Genomic DNA, 23,638 nt, shown 5'->3' with positions numbered 1-23,638 from the left:
GTGTAAGTGCTGTTTAGCAAAAATTTAGTGTGTTTTTCTATGGATAAACCATCCCTGTCGATGCAAATATTTGCTGTTGTAAACTGTTACTGCACATGCAACCGTGGGAGGTTGCCTGGTTTGCTGCTGATTAGATTTGTACAGTGAGTGACAGCCTTGGACAAAATCCAAATCATACGTTAATATTAATATTAATTAAACCAATGTAAGTTAATGCAGAATAAACAGTAATCAGCAGCTAACTCAACAACTGTAGTAAGCTGTCCACTCTAGCCACAGGATTTTTTGTTAGAAGATGCCTGATAGACACTTCACATTACATGTTGCTTAGAAAAAGGGAACATAATCATCGCCAAGTTATTCTTACATCAAGGAAAAATACAGAAAAGTTATGGGCTTGAAAGTGCTCGAAAAAAATTTAAGGAAGGCTTTTAATATTTTTTATAACAGGAAAGGAGAGGCTGTCACTGGACAAGATCTGAAAAAAATTCTTCTGAATGCTACTTTAAATAAGCAGAACCATCTAGCAGCACGGTATTTTTTTATGAAACGGTAACTAAAGGATGTTAATAACTATATAACCCATACATTGGGTGCATTCCCTTATTTTTATTAATTGAACGTACTTTGTATTCTATGCCTCATTTATTACATTCTATGTCATATTTGCTGTGACTGCCGGGGAAGGGTTACGATAAAGTCAGAGGCAATGAAGATGGGTGCTCATCTAACAGGTGCTCCACTCCCTTTGTTCTTTGTATACACATATTCAAATCACATAAGGCAGGGGACAGGATAGGGCCTGTTAACTCATTGCTGATTTCCCTAGCAAATAAACCAGCAGCTGCAGGTCCAAGCCCTGGCTTAGCACTGAGAAGAAGGTGGGATTTGTGTGGGACAGGATGCTTTCATGGAGTCCTTTAGCCAACTTCTTTTGGGACTTACAGTGCAAAATATATTTTCTACTTGTGGGTAAGAAACAGTTATGAATTATATTTGATTGTCATTGTGGAAATGTGAATTGGTTTTATACTTCTAAATTTAAAGATATTTTTATTGTACTGTCAGATGTTTTATTTTAAGAAGGTAGCCTAAAAGCTTTTAATCAGATAGCGTCACCCTGTTTTATGAGTGGAGCTAGAAACTTTTTAGCAACTGACAAAAATTAGCACTATACATAATCTGTAAATAAAACGTGGGCATTGATTATATATATTGTCACATTTTATTAAGTAATACATACATTGTGCGTTCTTTTTACCAAGTAAGGCAGGACAGATTCTGAACCAAAGTTTATACAGAAGCTGTTACACATCTCCTTAAAAATGCATTATGTTGAGACAGTGCTGATACATTATTTTTCAATTCATTATGATGCCTTACAGTTAACAGGGAAAATTTATATGTAATATTTAAATGCACTTGGTATTAAAACTAAATTAAGCTTTCAATCAACTGAAGAATGTGTTCCCATTAATAGTACATTTGTTTGGTATCTGGGTGCAGTTTTTCTAAGTATACATTTATTATCCATGCAGTTGATAAAAAATAGATTTTCTAGGCACTTTAACAGGAATATCATGTGATCAAATGTTAGATAAACTTCTACAAACTCTTATAGTTCACTTTTTCTGTATTTAATTGTTTTTGTAAATATCAACAGAGGGAATATATACTATTACAAATGTAGTGCATCCTCTACTCATTCATGTGTAAGGACAATTTTTCTTTCATCATCTTTGTGAGCTTCATCTACCATCAGCTAGTTTCCTTGATTTCAAGCTAAATACTTTGCCAAGAGTTTGGCTTCGTAACAATTGCAGTTTTATATGAAGTTCATCAGATTTCTTCTTTAAAAATGAAAACAGTGTTTGATAACAAAATACAGTGAATATTCACTTTAACTACATTACAACTTTGTTTGACATTTTTTATTAAAATTCTACAAGAGATACTGGTATGCAAGCAGAGTGCTTTATTGTACACAGTTGTTCACCAGGAAGTCTCATCATATACTCTTACTCAGAGATACATGTTTCCTAGTATGGGAAATGCGCAGCTTGTACTTTATATCATGACAAGAATCGGGTGCATTGGGGGCATGACACAAAGCCCACAGAAGATACTGACCGCAGAGGCAAGAATTAGGTCAAATAACAAAGCTCAGTGGAACTTGTTCTTCAGCAAAAATCCCAAAGTGGGGAAGAGTATGCCTGAGTCCCTGCTGCTATAACTGCGGGTATAGGAATTGCGTATTTCCTGGTCCATTATATCTCTTTTTTTTCATAAATGAACGTATTTCCAAAAAGTGTGAAAACTATTGCCACTGATCTAATGACATTTTACTCCAAGTTCGGGGTTTTTGGAGAGCAGAAGAGCTAAATAAACGTTCTGGTGAAAAGCAGTTGAGAATCCAAACTCACTTTGACAGGGAGATGTGCATGTTAAATTCAGAGAACAACAAAACCTCGCTAAGTGGGTTTCAGTTTGTGCCTTAAACTCAAAAGTTATGTCATAGTTTTTTATTTAAACTAAAGCTGCAGCTTTTGTTTTATGTCAACAACAATTCTGTTGTGCTTGCTAATACTGGTGATAGCAAAGTGAGATGGAAGCAAAGCACAGATCACTGAGCCCCAAATGGAGGTCATTTTGGTACAACCCACTTGCCTTATGGTTATTACACAAAAACTAGTTTTTGGAATTCCATTGTCTTGGAAAAATGGGTATTATATGTAGAAAGCTATAGAGATAGGCTTAAATTATATGGAATTTGTGCCCCATGAGGATGAAGTAAGAGTTTGGCACATTGGCTTAATTTCACTATTTACATTAATTCAAGGATTAGTCATTAACAGTCTTCAGTTTTAACTAAAAATCAAAACTTATGAAATTAGTTTACTATTCCAGACTGCAAAAGATTAGATCTCTGTTAAAGCTAGAAGTCTCTCAGCCTTGCTCCTGTAAAACTTAGCCTTCCAACAGAGCGCCATTGTCTCGTAACAGCTTCCCCGAGCCTCGGCCTGCTTTGCCTCTGGCCCTGCCAGCTACGGGGGAGCTCCCGCATGCGGATGGCACTCCGTGAAATCACCTCGGCAGAGCAGCAAAGCCTGCACTCACCCAAAGCCGCTCCCGAACAGACTCCAGGGGAAAACGGAGTTTCTTCCCTGACCACCGCTGGTCTTTGCTAAAAGAATTTGCTTAACTGCAGATCAAAATGTCTTTCCAAGTGGTTACATAGAGCCACTTTTCCCCATGAATCAAGTGGAACCAAGTTAATTTACGGTTTCTTTTCCCATCTCTTTTAACTGAGAAGAAATTAAGTTGTCCAGCCACAATTATCTTACTCTGTTATGGTGATACCTTCTGTACTGGTCACCCTAGTTTTCCTTGTGCTCACTAGACCTGCTTGGTTTTTGCTAATTTTCTGCACAAATGGATCTGTGAGAAATATTATTTGTTATACATATTTTATGATTACTCTGCAGCTGTTCCTAGCTTCTTGTCCTACAGCACAATTGCTTATTGACAGCTAGATAAACCCAAAAATCAAGCAATGTCATGCGTAAAGAATCGGGAAGGATATGGACAGATCTTTTAATTGATCATTTACAGATCTCCCAGTGTCTGAGAGATGGTTTTGACTTAATTCAAGGAGATTTAAAAATTGAAATGTACTTGGTGGGTTATGTGAAATATATTTCCAACATTAAATATTTTGTGAAGGATTTTACTGAGGAATTGCGCTCTTTTTTCAAATGGACGACAGCAGTTTAAATCTGATTTGCATTTTAAGGTTTGCAGGGGGGAGTTCGCCTCTGAGAAATGTTACAAAACCCAAAAAACTAATCTCCCGTTAACCAGAGTCTAGCAAGTCCCTAAGAGTTGTGCAGCATTAGAAAACAGTGGAAGAACACCAGGCCAAAAATATTATTAAAGAGGGGTAGGGGAGGAGGCTTCAGTTTGGTGTGCTTCAGCTGTTTCAGGTTTTTGATCTAGAAAAAGTTAAGCATGTAAACATCTCTCTCCTGGGCATCCTCCACTTAAGTCTCTCCATATTTTTTCTACACTCTCCTCCCTTTTTGTCCCATTCTTCTCCCATCTCAGCTGACCCCCAACCGTCCTTTCCACATCAGTGCCCATGCAACCTGAAATCCTCCGCTCGCTTCTTCTTTAGCCCCTGAGAAGGTAGGTTCACCAGTCTTTCTGTCAAGGGATTTCACTGTCTTTATACACATCACCCCTATAGTGTTCTGCCACGTTTTCCTCTGGTTTTCCTGTCATACCCACAGAGACGCCAGGAACTGAATTCTGTAGTTGAGTATAGTATTGCTCAGCTTTATGAAAAGTGAAGCCAGCAACAAAATTACTTTTTTGGAGGTAGACTTTGTAGCTGGATTTGTATTGACTGTAAAACTGACTAGAATGGACAGAATATGACCGGAGATTTCTTAGCAATAGGGGTTTTTCCTGAAATAAAGTTAGTATCTCTGATGTGGTTTTGTGCAGCACCTTCAGCAGCATGGACAAAATTGCTGGCTCTCCACAAGCCAGTCCTCTTCCATGGCATCTCTGCTCTGCTACTTTTCCTGCCCTTCCAGAGTACCTCTGACATCAATTACTGGCATTACATATTGTCATGCTACGTCAGTGACCCCCACCCCCTTTTCGTGTCCCTACCCTGATCCCCAGCAACAGTTTTCTTTGCTTTTAGCTCAAGTGGCAAACAGCTGTGCAGTGAAATGGGAAGATTCTAACCCAAAGGACATATATAGATACCATATTATGCTACTGAATTGACATTTTTATCTTTTCCTGCTATATAACCTAGGAAATCAGACACAAATGAACCTTTAACAATTTCTTTTTGTTATAAAGACAAATGCTATGAAGGTAGAAAATGCAAAAAACAAAGTTGTCTCTGCATTATATTAATCTTTAATAGCACAGTCATATTTTTCACACATATCTTCCTCTGACTCCCTTTCCAGGTAAAGGGTATATGTACTTCAGCAGGAGAGTTACTTTTTTGTTACAGGTATTGGAAAGCATGTCAAGAAGAAGGCGTTCGGCAGGAGGAAAGGAATAGGTGGTGCATGGTGAAAGCATTGCACATTGCCCTGGGTGGTGGGTGCGTTCTCTCTCTCTCAGTTTCCAGTGCACTCCTATGCAGTGGTAGATGGATTATTTAAATAATTTTTTTTACATTATTACTAATAAGAGGTTGCTTTTTTCCCAGGGTTTTGACTTAGCACTTGGCAGTGTGTTTTTCAGCAATACTGAACACTCAAAGCTGAGCGCTGAAACCTGCAACTGAAGTCATTAGGAGTTGCATCTTGAACATACTAAAATCTGTTTGTGTGTATTTTGAAAAATCCAGTCCTTAATATTTCAAATTGATCATCCAAAATGAGTGGCTATTTTTGCTGTTAATTTTCTATGTGCATAAATTCCTCATCTGTAAAGTCTGGTCAATTATAATGGTGGTGTGAAAACAATAATGGTGGTGTGAAATCAATTCATTAATGCAAACACTTCACACCATTGCTGTACTTGTGAGTGTTGTGGAAATTGATCACTCAGTCCTAAGAATAAAGTTTTAATAATGTTCTATAAATCTGTCTAAAGCTGACACAATTAAAAATTACTCATTAGAATGAAGACAGCAACGCTGATGATTAACTCGGGAGTGGCCTTCATTGCACCTCTGAGGGAGGCAGGATTCTCAGAGAACAGGATTAATCATGTGGCTGAAAATCTTTCTTTCGTGCATATCAACAGCAAACCTTACTTCTGCTCTTTCCTAAAATTGTAATACTTTACTTTTGCAAGCTTAGTAATGTTTCTTGAATTTAGTCTTATATGTACAGTGCAGACAGTAATAACAACTATCCATCATTTTAATCAGACAAATTCATGGAAGTACTGCTTGTTAGATTTTCAGTCAGTTTCTCAGTATAACTGGCAAAGTAACAGTAAGAAATTTCTCCCTAGCTAAACTCAGAAAAAAAAAATCTTAAAAAACTGAGTTTCCAATCCAAGACTGTTAGACAATATAAGCTCTAGAAATTGGAATTATTTTAAAGGGAAAATACTTTAAACATTGAGGTAAATGCAAACCTTTGACCTTATGTCAGACTTTCAACAATAAAAGATCCTCTGCACAGAAATAACAAATATCCTTCCTTTGGCTTTTCATATATTTTAGAGCTGGAGCTCTATAGCTAGATGCAACATCACTGAGGTCAATGAGAGTTTGCCCCTTTCTGAAATCTTACACCAAAAAAGGTGTAAGCTTTAACTCTGAGAGTTTTTTCTCTGTGACAATTTCTCATTTGAGTTTTCTAGTGTTTCCATTTATGGTTTGGGTTTGTTTATTTTTTTGTTCTTTCATTTTTATGCAGGTATTTGTTCCGCCTTAAAGTTGACAGTGCCATCTCATACTATCCATGGTATTGCAGGGCAACCACTCCATCTTACTGTTGACTACAATTTCAATGCTACAGCTTCTGAAATCCAGATAATTTGGCTTTTTGAGAGGCCTCAAAGTAATCCAAAATACTTGCTTGGCTCTGTAAATCAAACAGTAGTTCCAGACTTGGAATATCAACACAAGTTTACCCTCATGCCACCTAATGCATCTTTGATGATCAATCCATTGCGTATCAGTGATGAGGGCAATTATATTGTAAAAGTTAATGTCCGTGGAAACGGGACAATAGCTGCCAGTCAAAAGATTCAAGTAGCTGTTGATGGTAAGTTAGTAAAATATAGTATCTTCATTTTGAAAATAAAATTGCAATAGTTTTGAAGTACTAGTTCTTAGTATCCAGTTACAATAGTGTACAATGTAATCCAACCATACCTGAATAAATACTAACAAGTTATGTTGTTTTCCACTGCTGCTGCAGGGAATCCTACAATATGTCATCTTGAAACAAAATTAATATATTGACTAAAGTTTCTGGATCATAAGTAAAAAATGAAGGAGTATAGAAACCAATAATTAATACTAAATTAGACAAACTTCTAAGAATTACTGTTTCATAAGGCTCTGCTGTGCTGTCAATCATGAGGATGCATTAACTTTCAAATAGTCATTCTCCCTGAACAATTTTACTTTCTGTAACTATCGAAGAGCAGTTATTGACTTTTGCCAGTGACCTTGTGTCTGTAAAAGAAGCCCAGATCTGAATTCCTAAAATACTGAAGTTCCCTCTTTGTACTCTGCTCCTTGTTGTGGGGATATAAAAAAAAAGGGGGGGGGGGGCGAATAGAAAAAATTATCTAAAAGAATTATAAGAGGCTACCGTAATTTATGGATTATACAGAACAAGCCCTGTAACTGTTGGGCTTGAAATAATTAAATGAATGACATATTGACGTGACAAAGTTGAGGCTGCCATTTAACTCCCATACTTGTCCCAGTTTGCAGCCATCCTCAGGACCGGATCAACAGCGTATTTCAGCAGTGCCCACTGCCAGCAAAGCTGCAGGCAGCCATGCTGAGGAAGTTGCACACTGTGGGCAATGTCATGCTTTGCACTCTTTTCGTTTCTGTGGCCTCAGGGATCTGCTTATGAGGCAGGAGCTGGAGGCCATGGTATACCTGGCTGCAGCCTTTGTTGTATTACCAGTAATATCAACAGTCAAGTTTTATTTAAGTACTAGAACAATTCTTACAGTCACCAGCTGAGAATATGGCCTTCTTTTTTCAACATTTAACCACATTTAATAAATAAATTTGAAATCTGAGTTCTTTCCAGAGAGGATGTTGACTGCTATTTGTATCATCTTGGCAGTGAAGACTGTAATATACTGGCTCATCACTTTTATAACTCTTCTTATCTTTTTATTTTACAGTTCCTGTCACAAAGCCAATTGTACATAGTGAACCATCTTCAGGGGTAGTGGAGTACGTAGGGAATATTACATTAAAATGTACTGTGGAAAAAGGTACAAGGGTAATTTACCAGTGGATGAAAAATGGGAAGCCTCTCCATGCCAGCCCTAATTACACCTTTTCATCAAACAATGCAACAGTTCTAATTGTTCCTGTTGTAAAAGAAGACATTGGGAACTACAGCTGTCTGGTATCTAACCCTGTCAGTGCACTGGAAAGTGAGATAATTGCACCAACCATATATTGTGAGTATATGAAATATTCATAATTACCTTTGTATAAATGATCTGGCTGGAAAGAGTGCCTCTAACTATGGAAACAGGCAGAAAACAGTTAAGTCAACATTATATGTGAGCTGGCATTCAAAATGAGCTTGTTTGTATACAGCTCTAACATAGAACAGTGTAATAAGAAGTTACTCAGTGTTACATAGTTGTGAAGATGAGTCTGAACTGCAGAACTCCAATAGGAACTTCAAGAATTCCAAAGTACAGACGTATTTAGATCTGGAGAAGATGTGACTCAAAGGAAAAAAATATTCAGATGGGTATACATTAAAATATTGTTGAAAATGGAGACAGCAAACAGTGTCAAAAAGCTAAGTACAGAAAGTACCAGGCTGAAGGACTGGTGTTAGTTGTTTTCCTCAAGATCATTTTGAGTCCAGTCCTGTTTAATACTTCCATTAATGACTTCAGCATAAAGATTGGGAGTATGTCACTGAAGTTCACCTGTGACATTAAACTGAGAGGACTGAATGACTGACAGAGTAATAGAACTGGTATGAAATTTGCTGGTAAACAATAAATGGGCATGCACTTTTAGAGAATAAAAACCATGAACTGCTGACAAGATGGAGATTGGTTGGGAAATAACTGAAGCAGCGAGTCTGGGTGATTGAGCTATCACAAGATGTCTGTAAACTGGAAGTGTGATTCAGGCATGAGAAAGACATATGTAATTCTAGGGTGTGTTGGCAAAGTATTTCCATCAAGGAAATAAGGGGAATACTAAAGGCACACAGAAGATGAGACCACATGTAGAATACTGTGTGCAGTTCCTGCACATCCCAGAGTAATGATCTTGAACTCAAAAGAAACAGAACAGAAAGGAATGGAGAAGACACCTCAGTCTGGTTTAGCAGAAGCAGAGCTGAAAGGAGTCTTTGCTTTCCACATCAAGTGGGAAACATGAGGGAACGAGAAGAGTTGCTTAAAGACCAACTTTGACAGAAGAATAGACTATAAGCTAGCCATATATTTTGACTGGAAACAATAGCAGAGGGAAACTTAATTGTGAGCATAGATTGAATTCATGAACAAAATGAGTTGGAGAGAACAAAAGATTGGTTTAGTCAACACTCAACAACAATACTTTAAATCTTAGGAAGGGCACTCCCATTTTGTTCCTTATCCCTCCTGTAATGTCAACCCCTAGTGCCTCCCAAGTTTTGGAAGTAGCACATTCTACGTATGTGACCTTGCCAGGCTCTGATCCTCATGTCCTCAGGGGTCAAAGTGCCCTTTTCAGATGAGAGCTGAAATCAGACAGGTCAGGATATACTTGCCGCCAGTCCTGTCCAGATATAACCAGTTGTTGTGGTTTAACCCCATCCAGCAACTAAGCACCAGGCAGCTGCTTGCTCACTTCCCCCCATGCAGTGGGATGGGGAAGAGAATCGGGGGGGGGGGGGGGGGGGGGGGAGTAAAACTCGTGGGCTGAGATAAAGACAGTTTAATAGGAGAGAAAGGAGGAAAATAATAATGACAATAATAATAATAATAATAATTTTTTAAAATTACAATAATAATAAAGGATTGGAATGTACAAAACAAAAGTGATGCACAATGCAATTGCTCACCACTTGCCAGCCGATGCCCAGTTAGTTCCCGAGCAGCGATCCACGCCCCCGCCCCAGCCAACTCCCCCCAGTTTATATACCAGACATTACGTCCCATGGTATGGAATACCCCTTTGGCCAGTTTGGGTCAGCTGTCCTGGCTGTGTCCCCTCCCAACTTCTTGTGCCCCTCCAGCCTTCTCGCTGGCTGGGCATGAGAAGCTGAAAAATCCTTGACTTAATATAAACACTATGTGGCAACAACTGAAAACATCAGTGTGTTATCAACATTATTTTCATACTAAATCCAAAACATAACACTATACCAGCTACCAGAAAGAAAATTAACTCTATCCAAGCCGAAACCAGGACACCAGTCTACTCAATGGCACAGTGCGGATGGCGCAGTGCAAGGGCTGGAACAGAATTCCTGTCCAGCCAAGGGCTGGTGCTCCCTCTTGCTTTTGCCAGGCTCTGTAATCTGGCAGCCAGTAGACAGCCCATGCCCCAGACCTGGTATGATTGCACTACCAGTATATTCAGAACCTGTAACTCTTACTGTGTCATATTTTCCTCCTCCTTTCATCTCTGATTATCCATTCTGCTACTTACTTATTTTTAATTATTAACTTGGAAGAATTGGATAAGGGGGTGTCTTGCATCTAAAGTGTGTGTGTCTCTACACTGCAGCAGGAGAAGAGAAAAAGACTGCCTAAATTAGCAAAGACTAACAAGGACATTGTTAGGCGAGAGCAGACCCCTTAGGTGCAGCTTATAAAATTGACAGCAATGCAGATATGAAGATGAAGGATCGTCTGCAAACAGTCCTAAACAGGGCAGATGTGACTTGAGCTTCCATCACATTAAACAGAGGAATCATGACAATATGCTCTACAAGGAAATAGCCAGCACCGATGGAGTTTTAACTTGTCATTACTGTAACAAACACATAATCATCATATTCTTTCCTCAAGGTAGCACATTTTTAAATGCCTGCTTTTGTACAATCACAACCTCAGCTCACTTAAGTGCTTAAGGTGCTAAGAATGAGAGCTGCATGTATACGATTGCATTGCCTCTACTGCTTTTCTCACTTTAATAAGCTATGAATGGGCCTTATACACCTCTCTCTTCAAACAATACCTATACAAAACTTGGGGACACTGTATCCAGCACAACCTGACAGCCTTCTTACAATGCAATAAAATCAGGTCAGGCTAGAAAAATATCTGCCACTCTTGCTACCTTTCAGACTGCTCTTTTTGTTTGTGGCACAGCGGGTTCGGCATTCTCATTTCTGACCTGTTGCACACAGGATTGGCTCCAGAGCACTTATCACGCTGGAGGGTGTCTGGGTCACTTGTGCTGAATGAAGGTGTGTGCCCCTTCAGTCTCAGTTATGGTACGGCTTCCTCTCTTCTCCCTCATTCAACAAATTTGTTCAGCAAATTTGAAAAATCTTTCCAAGTTCTAAGCTGAAAACCTATTTTTTACCCATTGTTTAGCAGAACTTTAAAATCTCAAAGTTACTTCAGTGTCCACATTTCTGGAAGCTTTTGCTGTTTGAGTGATTGAGATATACAGCTCAAAAGATCAAATTTGAGATTCAGTTTTTCTCCACATGTGGAAATATTATTATAAGTATTTGCATGTTCAGAATGTACTTTTTATTTCATCAGAACTGAGGGTTTGCTTTGTGCATAATTTAAAATTTGAAAAAATACTAAGAGAAAACAATGCAATGCTGAAAGACTGCCATACTTGCGCTACTATCCATATCCAAGTTAGTGATGAGAGCTCGGGTCTTACTTTCTGAGCCATACGAGGTCACATAATTTGGTCCAACCTCTGCCTGCAGAGGTAGTTTGTCTCCCAGCTCCCAGTTGTCAATAACAATCCAGAACAGGTCCCGGGATCTCTATGTGCCATATGTCATTGCTGCGGGGGAGTTACTGGAGGTGATAAAAAAAAGGTCACTCACAGTAAATACCTGCCATCTGCTTGGAAACTGTAATAGTCTCATGGTGATAGGAGAAATTGGAAATATTCCCACAGAGCAGTAAATTGTTACTCAGAACGGATGATTTATTATTTTACAAGTCATTTAGTTAACTGGCTTTACTGAGACAAGAGGCAGGTTTCTGTTGAGAACAATACCGGAAAGGAGAAATAGAGCTGAGGGATCCATGAAGGCTGTCACTGTGGTTTTTTACTGAGAATCAAAAGTGTTTTGTTCTTAATTTCTCATTAATATTATTCTGCTTCTCCATTAGCTGCGATGATAATGTACCCCGGAACATGGCTCTTGCAGTAGCATGACCCAGAAACAAATTCTTTCAAGACTGGAAGAAGCTGCTGTCATGGAGGCTGCAGCAGAAAACTGTCATACTGTGCTGGCGGAGTTGAATTTAACAGACTAAGTGGGATTCCTTCCTTGAGACTTCCTAGAATATATTTAGTCCTAGAGAGGAAATGGTTAATTACCTGCATTTCAGAATCATCCTTGAAGCGGTGTATATCCCTCAGCTACCCAGTGTTTAGGGATCTTGATGATGTACACGGTACACAGGAGAGGCAAAAGACCGATCCACACGAAGCAAAAGGGTTACCCACTGCTCGTGTTGACTTCATCAGGGAATGCCACTTTTCGGACCTTGCCAAGATTTGACTATGTCTTAAGAAAACCTTTCTTTGTTTTTTTCAAACATAGTTCCCCAGCCAGTGTGTGTCTGTTTTTATAATGGTTTCTTTCAATTTGCAGGTTTCACACAAAAGTGTAGTTATGTTGTTAGTGTTATCTGTCTACGCTGCACTGTTATGATACTGATAAAAAAGCAGAACTCAGTTCTGATTCTTTTGCAGACTGTGGCAAATCTCCCAGTCTAGTGAGGGGGGCACAGAGACCAGTCAGCTATTCTTACCATTAATCTCTGTTTACATACATCAAATGTTATATTATCAATGAAAATAAAAGCTAATTCTTCTAAGATAGAAGAATTGGATAGGAGGAACCACTGAATTGCTCTGAAAAGTAAAAAAGTGCATTCCTGCCTATAAATAGTGTGTGAGGGGTTTTACTTTCATTTATGAAAAAGTCAAAGTTCAGTACATCCCAGTCCTTTCCCATCTGAAAAAAGGGAAGTAAATACCTATAAGAGGCGAGCCCCTGTAAGAGGCTGGTGTTCTGGGAACGCTCCCTGTCCACAGAAAAGTGCAGCCCGAGTGAGGACAGCCAAGCCAAAGCAGTGGTGATAGATCTGCAGTTCCCAGAAATGCTCATTACAGGGTCAGCTGGCTCTTGGATACAGTAAAGCAAATGACTCGGGAACTGCAGAGCCTGTGAAGAAGCAGTCCAGCATCTAGAGTTTAAAAAATGCCTTGATTTTTCAGTGGCCCCTGTGATGTAGCTGGGAGCAACGCTAATTCATGCCGAAGTGAATCAGTATTGCATTTCCCAAGTAAATATTATGCATGATGTTGGGCCTTCCTGGAAATGAGGCTGCAAAAAGCTTACCGCTAAGAAATAAGTAGAGAAAATAAAAAGGTTGGCAAGTTTACATTGTGAAATATGGACATTTGTTTAAAAATGGACTGAACTGAGGTCATGGCGTGATGGTGTACATTCTCTTGTCTAAGCCTTCACAAATAGGGAAGAAAACCCTGTTTTGTGCTGCGTGCTATTTGCCTATGTGTTCCTGAAGAATAAATCAGTCTCATAAAAAAAGACAGGCAATAAATAGAAGTGTGCCTGTTAGAGGAAGATCTGGTGCCAGTGTGCCACTTCATGTAGCAGGGAATTTCACATTCAAACCCAGCTACATTATCTTAATGCTTCCAGACAACCACAGGAAGGTGGAAATATTACTTATTCCACTGTCTACAATGGGCATAATATTACTTATCTGTCTTTTTGCTGTGCCATTCTGTGTCAGGCACTTGTCAGCAGCTTTACTGAACTTCAGGGCTCCCACCAAAAAGATGTTCTGCATATTTTCTTCTTTTGGCTTCTTTAGGTCTATGCATTTTTGATTATGTATGTAAGCCCTTAGGAAATTAGCAACATTAAAATGATTAGTTCTTTTGACTGGAAAAAGTCATTTAATAAGGCACGTTTTGATTATTATATTCTCTACATTAATTTCTATACTTAGATCCCTGTAAAAAGTAGATTTTAACATGCAAAGATACAAAAACCCCATGATATGAAATGATCAATTAAAAATAGCATGGGAAATATCGTATTTAAATATCTAGTTTCCCTTCCCATTGTCCCACGAAGATTACCCTAAAAATACTTAGCTGCTCAATTTTCTGAATAATAAACCTATGACTATTGGACAATATATGCCTCTTCTAATTATATTCAGAAACACAGCTTGCTTTCAGCAGAAGGGCTTATTCCTGAAAGAAACATAAATGTTGAAATAATAGAAGCCTACTAAAGTGGGAGGAAAGTTAAAGTTTATTTTAGCATTTATTTATGGAAAACGTTTTCTGAAGTTATCTAAGGCACGCCCCACTCTATATTATGCCTCTAGGATAGTTCCCCAAATAATTATTATACTGCAAAGTATTACAGTGAATGTTTATATATTTCAAGGCTAATTTGTTCACTTTTAAATGTGCAGAGAAATTACTTACGACAATAAGTTTGGCATTTAAGTAGAAAGGGTCAAATATGGCCCTGAAGAAGACCTGCTGCGTTACTTCACAGTTTTCCCAACTGTTTTCAGTTTTCGTTCTTTTTATCGTACTGAACAATGCATAGACCTGTGCTTTTTCCCTAAACAGCGATTAGATCAGTATTAAGTGGGTGTAGTCTGAGATAAACCTAATACAGGTCAAGTTGTTGAACTGAAAGCCTTTTAATTAAAATGATTGGATGCAATGCCAGCTGTTCTAAAGACTAGTCTAACTTAAAAATTCTAAGTTTAGAGATATGCTTCTATTTAAAGTTTAATTATATAATTTAATTTTAATTTTTCCACTGTGTTTTCTTTTTTTTTCACTGCAGATGGACCTTATGGACTTAGAGTTAAATCAGATAAAGGTCTGAATATAGGGGCAGTGTTTACAGTGGACATGGGGGAAGTTATACTGTTTGACTGCTCAGCAGATTCAAATCCACCAAATACTTATTTATGGATTCAAAGGGCTGACAATACCACTCATGTAATCAAATATGGACCCCATCTGGAAGTTGTATCTGATAAAGTGGCCCAGAAGACAATAGATTACATGTGCTGTGCTTTCAACAATGTGACTGGAAAACGAGATGAAACTCACTTCACTCTCGTCGTTACTTCTGTAGGTAAGAACATTAATTCATTGCTGTAACTGTACCGTCTCAGCAGAGTGCCAACCCCAGAAGAAGGAAATCATTCTTAGAGAGAGGATGTATCAGAAATGAGGTCTTGCTAACAATGTAGTAAAGGGATTTTGGCCATTCAGTGGGATCTGGGTTTTACTCGCAGTGTGACGTGGCTTGGCAGAAGACCCACTAAGATGCTGAAGTTTTGTGGGAGTTTGACTCTAAAATATGTTTGGCCATTTGGAACTTTATCCCCTTGTGTAGAAAAGCTTCCTCAGTAGGCAAACCTCATCATGACCAAGTAACATGGCAAAATTATATGTCTCTTACTCTGTTTCTTACTTTTTGCATTTAAAAATGATAAAGATGAATGAAGAGAATGATGTGGAAATCTGCTGAATGCCAAGGTGGGTCTTTCCTCCCAAGGGCAGATTTTTTCCAAGGCTCACTGTCCCACAGTTTTCAGGAGCTGTGAGCCCTGGGGCCACCAGCCGACCAGTGCATGGGAGAGTTTCAAACGTACATCACTGACTAAAATAACCAGGCACAGACTCACAGCAATGAAGGTCTTTAATATTTTTCCAGTGTGGTTAGCTGTTATAAGAACCTTAGTTCAGTGTATGATAATAATGCAAGCTGTGATGATGAATGGTTTTATTACAATCTGTTCATAAAAATGATTTCACTGTCATACTTATGAATCTATGGATTGACTGCTAGGTTCTGCTGAACACACACCTTTATTTCCCATACATTATAACCTCAGTTCCTGTATCAGATTGCACTGAACAGCAACAAAGCTATTTTTCAGAAAATCTCCAGAAACATACAGCAAAGAACAAGATATTGAGGAAGTCTGATATGTCTTATTAATACAAATCTATACAAGTATTTTCAGATAAGGAATGTATGCTATTAATGTTCAACAAGATAGAATAGATTGCCTTTTAGAAAACTTAACAAAGCAATTTCACTTGTACAGACAAAGAGCTCAGGCATTTGTTAGTCAGGTAAGCAAGGAGAGCAGATGTCCATCATTCAGGCTGACTTACAGATTCATCACAAATCCATGGCTTTCAGTATGCTGGAAAGAAGATGTGTTGAAATTTTACCATGAGAATACTGCACTTTAAGACTAAACATTGTGGTTAGTGGCGAAAGAAAATGCAACCAGAGCTATGTGTCAGTAGAAATAAATATGATATTTCTCCAGGAAGTTCATGTAAGCTATGTTATATATCTGAATATTCATCAGTAAGTGTTAAGAAATTCAGCTGACATTTCCTTTCAAAGGCCGAAAAGAAGGGAAAACTCCACAGCTTCATGTTTAGTTGCACTTAAAATCATACATTTCCTAATTACAAATATTTTGCCTAAATAAATATTTTTGAAACATTTTATCCTGTGTATTCAAAAATTTTAAAATATCAGTTTCCCCCTCTATAGCCCTTTTCTTCTTGATGAGTATTTATTCAGATATCACTAAATCTAGATGTCAGGCCTACACTGTACAATGCAGCACTGATTGAATCTAAGAGGTATGAATTCACACACGAGGCTAAACCTCAGAAATCCTGCTCAGGCTAAATTCTGGTTGCAACTGATTAAACACACTGAGGAAAGACTATGAATATTATTCCATATCCCTTCCCCCAGCCCCCATAATCCTAGATACAGGGCCTGGACTGTGCCTCTCAAAATACTGGAAACCCCATTTTCAGCAGCGACAGGGACTCTGTTGTTTCAAAAGACCTTACACAACTTCCTCACCTAAGGGACTGAAACTCACCTATATGGTGCTATAAACAGCTGCCTAATTAGTGCTAAAAATCATCAAGAAAACAATTAAATCAATAACTTACAATTATATCAATGATTGCACTAAGCTGTTACCCAGTTTTAGCCAAGATTAGTTAGATTTTAAAATAGAGGAAGTGGTATCTTGTTATGTACATAAGTCATTGCTCGGTTCTCGAGTCAACTTAAGTGTGTTAAATGCACACAAAGAGCACATCTTTGTTTTCTACACTGGTATGCCTGTGGAGAAAAGATTTATTGAGTCTAAATTTGAAATTATTCATTTTAAAGAACATTTTTAAGGACTCAGCTGATTCTCCAGCATTTGGGGTTTTTTCTGAGGAAAGCAGTACATTGCAAGAGTATGAAAGAAATTTGGTGAAATTGCAGTGACTTATTTTCCCGTATCTTTGGGATGCATCTGGTTTGAAATGTACATATATAATCTTTGTGATAACCACTGCACACGCAGCCAGCAAAATGCCAGTGAATTACATGGAGGTGTAGATGTAAGCAATGCTAGCTGTCTGTACAGGAGTTCATTGAAGTACTGGAAACACATCCAGCTAAATAATACACATTTGAATTGTATTAATAAAGCTGGAACTGACAAATATGCAGCATTAATTTACTGTATGGATTGTGACATGACCCTTAATTACATGAATTCTGCATGATTCAAAGCAGGAGGAGGAAATCAAGGGTGCACAAGCAACTATGTCTTGCTTTTCTTAACTTTAATATTCCTCTCTTTGCAAATTCTATGCAAATGTTTTCCATGTGCTTTTGTGTATGTTATTATATACATATTGTATTTGTGTTGTGTCAGTAAATCCTGCTGGAGAACTGCTGCTAATGCGTATCTCACCAAAAGATCTGAGCAAAGGAAAGAAATACTTTGGATATATTTAGACGTGAATACAAACAAACATAATTTATTGGCTTCTGATGGGGTTTGATAGACAACCAGACTGTCAGTGACCTGAAAATCTTTAGAAAAAATAACAATAGTTCAGTTATCCCCTCCTACTCTACAGCTCCTATAGCTAGGATTTTCCTCCCTTCTAGCACAAACTGCTCACCTAATTGTCACCTAATTTCATGGTAGTTTGGTGTCTCTCTGCCTAAAATTAGAATATTCATCTACTTTTTGTGATGCTGTAATTTGTGGATTACATTTACTGACCTTCATTTAGCTCTAGGTACCAATCTGTTCTGGACTGCATATCATTCCTTTCCCAGTTCAGGAGGTTTGTGGGGGGAAAAAAATATTATCCATTCACATGAACCCAAATTTTGTATCTATTTTGTATCTCTGTGCAGGATGACTAGCTTCAGATGACTTCAAAAGATGCATTTTTCAGTGTCATTGTAGCACATTGTACAGAACAAGAGACTAAATACAGTACTCACCTTCTTTGTCACAGGACTGGAAAAGCTGGCCCAGAAAGGAAAATCTTTGTCATCTCTTGCAGTAATAACGGGAATTTCATTATTTTTGATCCTAGCTATGGCCTTTTTATTCATATGGAAAAGATATCAGCCACATAAAGGTATGTAAAAGTTAAGCATGCTCCAGCTCTTCTTTTGGACCATCAGAACAAAAAGAATGATTTTTCTTTTTTTCTTCTTTTCAGTGATACGACAGAAGCTGCAGAGCAGGTACAAAAATAAATCATTCCTAGGTCTGGAAGTCCTTTCCATCAAGAGGATTGCATTTTATCATATTAATTTTCTTTCCTTGGCTTATGATATCAAACTGAAAAACATGTTTATGTTTTGTAGGCCAGAAGCTGATTACAGAAAGGCGCAGACATTTTCAGGTAATGCTAATTAAAAGAAATGTAAGCATAAGGTCAAAATCCATTCCTACAAAAAAATCAGCATCTGCACATACAAAAAGAAAGAAGGAAAGGAAGGGAAGTGTGCTTTTAACTTGGGTTGCACACCTCAATGTTAGCTTACTTAAGATAGAACCAAAATGAACACAGGTCAGCGTGGGTTTAGCTCATGCCTGGAGTTCACAGCAGTATGTACCCTGTTGGTTTGAATTCTAGCTGTTAATCCCAGTATTCTGGGATTAGAATCACCTGTATTCCACTGTTCTTGCCAATATGAAATAAACTAGTGTTACTATGGGATAGTAGTAAGATGTGATACGCCATGGGAGGATCACAATTTAAAATGTTCATGGCACCAATTGATACCAAAATCGTGAGATAATAACATGACATTACAGTATATATATTTTAGCCTCTACCATATTCTATACTATCTTTCTCTGTGTCATCAGGACCCAGTGTGGTTTTTTCACTGCTTGTTTTCCCTCCACAATCCTTCCTACATGATCCTGGGCAGGAGAGGCTGGAGACCAGCCATCCTTTGGAAGGGTAGCACTTTTATTCCCATCCCTTTCTACCAAAGCATCAAAGTAAGCAATAAACCGCTACATATGAGACAATAGGGAAGTACATGAAGCTTAGGAAGGTAAGAAATTCACTTGAGCACAGAGGATACTTCACCCCAACAAGTGGTATCGGAGGAGAGAATCTCAGCGCTGTCTTTAGTGCTGCAGCCTTGCTGTGGAGTGATGTGCAAGAGACAACAAAGAGTGTCGGATCTCCTGGACAGTGGGAGGGTAGAGAAAGAGACTCCCACCCTAACTACAAGTTCTATCTCAAGTCCCAGATATAATTTGTCAACTGGTTTAATAATGTGGCACCTATTAGTATTGTGTTCCCTTTTTGATTCTCAGCATTATGAAAGATTCAGATGGTACCATCTCACTACAGTGTAGATGTGCTGAGCTTATGGATTGGGCCTCTTTTCTATGGGAAGTGGAAGTAAATCAGTCTGTTTAGTCTTCCAGCAAAGAAAGTCCCAATGGCTCTACCAAAACTGTTACTGAGGTTAGCAAGAGGCTCCTCGCTTGGTCCAAGCTGTTGGAGATAGCCACGGCACTGTGCATGCTGGCTGTGCAGCTGCCCTGCCTCGCTCCACACTGGCTTAGGAGCTTGGCAGGGAAGTGGTTTAAAGAAGATCAAACAACCAATTTTTAAATGTTTTAAAAATTAGGCCAAATTACTTTGCCCGTCATTATTTTCCAGGTTCACACTACATCTCAATACTTTTTTTCATGTTTGTTTGTTCCAACTTTAGGACATGAAAGTGCTTTGGATGACTTTGGGATGTATGAATTTGTCGCTATTCCTGATCTTGCTTGGCAGGGAAGTGGCTTAAAGCAGATCAAACAACCAATTTTTAGATGTTTTAAAAATTAGGCCAAATTACTTTGCCAGTCATTATTTTCCAGGTTCATATTACATCTCAATACCTTTTTTCATGTTTGTTCTAACTTTAGGACATGAAAGTGCTTTGGATGACTTTGGGATATATGAATTTGTTGCTATTCCTGATCTTGCCAGTGGTTCTAGGGTATGTGACTTTACATCATAAACTGATGGTTTCTTTTCTATTTGTTAAGGTGTACTATATATCTGTACTAGAATCTTTCTGTCAGTTTGCTTCTGTTGCTTTTTACAGATGTCTATATGACATATTCATGTCTACTATTTACGCAGTAATTACACTTTCTTTACTGTGTTACTAGTTCAGTACTTGTATCAACATGGTGCAGTAAGGAACTCACCAAGCTCTAAAGAGAACATTCTCAGTTCAGCTACCCCATATTAAAAGAATATTAGTAGTGTTGGGTAGATGGGCAGCACTGAACCACTTGTGTCACACAAGCAAATTAACTATTGCGACACCATTTTCTACCTTGGACCTGCTCATGCAATATACAACTTTGGCAGTGCAGAAAAGCCTCAAGGGGGTATTTAAAGTTTTCATTGTAAAAATATGCAAACTAAGTCTCAGCTATATTTCCCAAGAATTATTTTGTTAGCCTCATGTATTGTGGGGGAGGAGTTAAGCACAGGAATTTTGCTAGCAGAAAAATTCCTACTACATATGTTACTTCTCTGCATTGTGGCTTTGCTGACATTACTGTATAGCAGTTGGAGATCATTCTGATGTGGCGTAAAAGGACAAAGAAAAAAAGAGAAATAGGGCCACAAAATTTAAGGACAACAGACTGAAACTAGGAGGAAGTAGAAGCAGCACTTTCCTTTTGCTAGGGAAAATTTCTGGCAATACAATCTTGTACCTTTGGAGAGCATCAGTATGGTCAGGTAAGGGCGAACTCTTAAAACATGATCACACAGGGTCACATCAACAGTCACACCTATTTTGTTGTTATGATTAGTTCTCATAATACATGATGTATTAGCAAAACCCAGTCATACATTAATAAACCCTTTTCTCTGCTGGGGTTAGATGATTGAAATAGACATTTCTAGGGCTAGAGTGCTATCATAAAGGTTAGTGGAGAGGACAGACTTACAGCAGCAGAGATAAAAGGCTTTTATAAAACAGAGGAGCCAAACTGTATCTGTGAAGGTTTGTGACTTTAGGAAGCTTATTAAATATGGAGATCAGGCCCTAAATCATCACAGCCTTAAGCACATTGTGACATCCCTTAGGCTGATCATATCACAAAGTCACATTCTTGCAGAATTGGGGCCTTAGTAGGTCAGGAGGGAGACAGAGGTGACAAGAACAACAGAGTGGATGTACAAGCAATGAAATCTATTCTAATTTTCAGTAAAATTTCAAGAAACAGGGTAGACTCCACCGGTTTTTGTTCAGTTACTCAGATTTATGGCATTGCAGAAAAAGTCAGCATTTGATCCACTGTTAGTTAGTTAGCAGAAAAAAGGAAAAATAAGAAAGTGCAGATAATGAAGGTTGGGTATAAGCAGAAAGACTGAGAATTCCTTATGGATGGGGACTGTAGGTGTTGTATTGACATAACAGCAGATTTGTATACTTGACATACTGAACAATTTCATTGTTACTTCATTTATGGAAATTCCTTGCAGTTCCCTCCCTTTGACATGCTGGTGGGAGTTTTATGCTGAACTCTTTCCCTGAATATTTTCTCTTCTTTTACTATCTATTCTTCTCCTCCTCTCTTTATTAAATGTTCATTCCTTGACTTGTGGTACACTAATAGAAAATACGTGCTATATTAAATGCAAGAGCTGCATCCTAATTCTTCTAAGATCCTAATTGAATTTGAAACTATTGCTTGCCTTACTATAAATGTATGAAAACTTACTGAAAATTAAATGTAAACTAATAGAGATGAACTGTTAAATACACATGCAAACCATTGGTAGGGAAAAGTTAAAAAAAATGAGAAGTTACCATATCAGTTTAATTTCTGTTGAAACTTTTCCCTTTTGTACTTACAGTAGGAATACTTCTTGCTACTTTTAGGTTTCAAGCCAATCCGTTCCTGGCTCTGACTTTGTCCCAGGCCAGGATATGCTTAGTACCGTTTATGAAGTTATTCAGCATATTCCTGAGCAGCCGCAACAAGACCATCAACAGTAAGTTAAAGCCCATGTGTGCTCATGTGGTAGCTCGAAGACAAATACTTTTGTACCCAGAACAATTTACATTTTGGTAGCTGGTGTTTGATTCTAGTGAAAAGGGCAAGGAAGGAAAACACGTATAAGCTACATTAGTTCCTCTACCGTTTCCTATCCAATCCCTCACTTTTCCTCAAGACTCCAGTCTGTTGTCTCATCATGCCAGTTTTGTCTAAGTGTGAAAAATAAAAGCTAAGATCTTCAAACACAATTTCAAATGAAAATTCCCAAATGTTTTAAGAGGATGGCTATAGTTTCATGGCACTGAGACATCAGAACTTCCCGCTAAGGAGGTTAAATCTTCAATCAAAGCAGTTTAATCGGTAGCACGGCTTCCAGACCTGCCCACCATGTGCCAAGTAGATTTGGGGGGGGGGGGGGGGGGGGCAGGTTGCAATGTTGAAACTGGTCAGCTGATCAATAACCAGTGTTTGTTAAAAAAGTCACTGAAATATTAACGGATGATGCTTAGTTACCTGAGTAAGCAAGGCCTTAATTTGTATCTTAACTAATGGTTTAAAGCAAAAGAATTCTGGTTCTGCAGTACCCTGGCCGGGAACTCCACAAAAACACTTTTGCTGAGTTAAATACCAGAAAGACCACGGCACATTGTGCTTATGCAGTTAGTGTCTGGCAGTCCTGGTTTTGTTCAAATCACCTACTTCATAGCACTTCTTGGCATAAGAAGAGTGAATACACTGTAAAGTTTTTGTAATTGTGGTATAGCTGCCATAAATCTGTTCTGAATATCAACAGTATTTCTTAAAAATTAAGAACAGCACACAAGACTTTATTTGGTAACAAGCCTACTATATCACATTTTTCATGTTTTTATGATGTGTTCTTTTTCTTTTACGGTTCGAAGGGAAAATATGCACTCTTACCAACATACTAATCATTTGGATGAGTAATCACAATGTTTATGTGACTGCATTAGCATTCAGTACTTACACTATTAAAAATTTTGTGCAGGTTACATCTTCAACTGTGTGTCCAAATTATGTATGCAGACGTAACAAGCCATGCTTGTAAAAGCAAGCTGATTACTGAGAAAGCAATAATGAATTACTAATGACATTTTTGTTCTGCTTGGAGTTACTCACTTTGAACATTAAGATGAATTTTTAAACCAGATGTAAAAAATAGCAGTCATAAAGTACATCTTTTCTTATTCTTCCTCCTACATATCTTCCTTCTCAACTTTCTCACTGATACATGACCCCTCTAAAAAAGGAATAAATTCAAAGTATAGGTAACTTGAACTTTGTAACAGTTCAGATTTCAGCTCAAACT

General features: G+C 38.1%; 1 protein-coding gene across 2 annotated transcripts; it reads left to right on the top strand.

The window, feature by feature from the left end:
* The first annotated feature begins 815 nt into the window (after nt 1-815).
* On the top strand, nt 816-22,307 carry HEPACAM2 (HEPACAM family member 2). 2 transcript variants are annotated; one of them, XM_075022472.1, is made up of 9 exons: nt 816-972; nt 6,402-6,752; nt 7,861-8,145; nt 14,754-15,050; nt 18,275-18,400; nt 18,485-18,509; nt 18,633-18,670; nt 20,209-20,282; nt 22,191-22,307. In XM_075022472.1, the coding sequence occupies exons 1-9, from the start codon at nt 903-905 to the stop codon at nt 22,305-22,307; spliced, it is 1,383 nt and encodes a 460-aa protein (XP_074878573.1). In that variant the 5' UTR covers nt 816-902. The 2 variants fall into 2 exon arrangements, with proteins under 2 accessions (XP_074878573.1, XP_074878574.1); XM_075022473.1 differs by lacking the exon at nt 816-972 and adding an exon at nt 5,742-5,781 and having other exon boundaries at nt 6,399-6,752.
* The last annotated feature ends 1,331 nt before the right edge of the window (nt 22,308-23,638 follow it).

The sequence above is a fragment of the Buteo buteo genome, chromosome 2 (genome assembly GCF_964188355.1).
Source record: "Buteo buteo chromosome 2, bButBut1.hap1.1, whole genome shotgun sequence".
NCBI classification, from domain to species: domain Eukaryota; kingdom Metazoa; phylum Chordata; class Aves; order Accipitriformes; family Accipitridae; genus Buteo; species Buteo buteo.
Note: the sequence above shows the minus strand (reverse complement) of the source record. Positions and strands in the feature narration are given on the sequence as shown.

Excerpts from the sequence above, each read along its gene's own strand:
- HEPACAM2 (XM_075022472.1), top strand. The coding sequence starts at position 903 with ATGCTTTCATGGAGTCCTTTAGCCAACTTCTTTTGGGACTTACAGTGC. Across the intron at positions 6,753-7,860 it reads GATTCAAGTAGCTGTTGATG|TTCCTGTCACAAAGCCAATT; the intron begins GTAAGTTAGTAA and ends TTTATTTTACAG. Across the intron at positions 18,671-20,208 it reads AAAGGCGCAGACATTTTCAG|GACATGAAAGTGCTTTGGAT; the intron begins GTAATGCTAATT and ends TTCTAACTTTAG.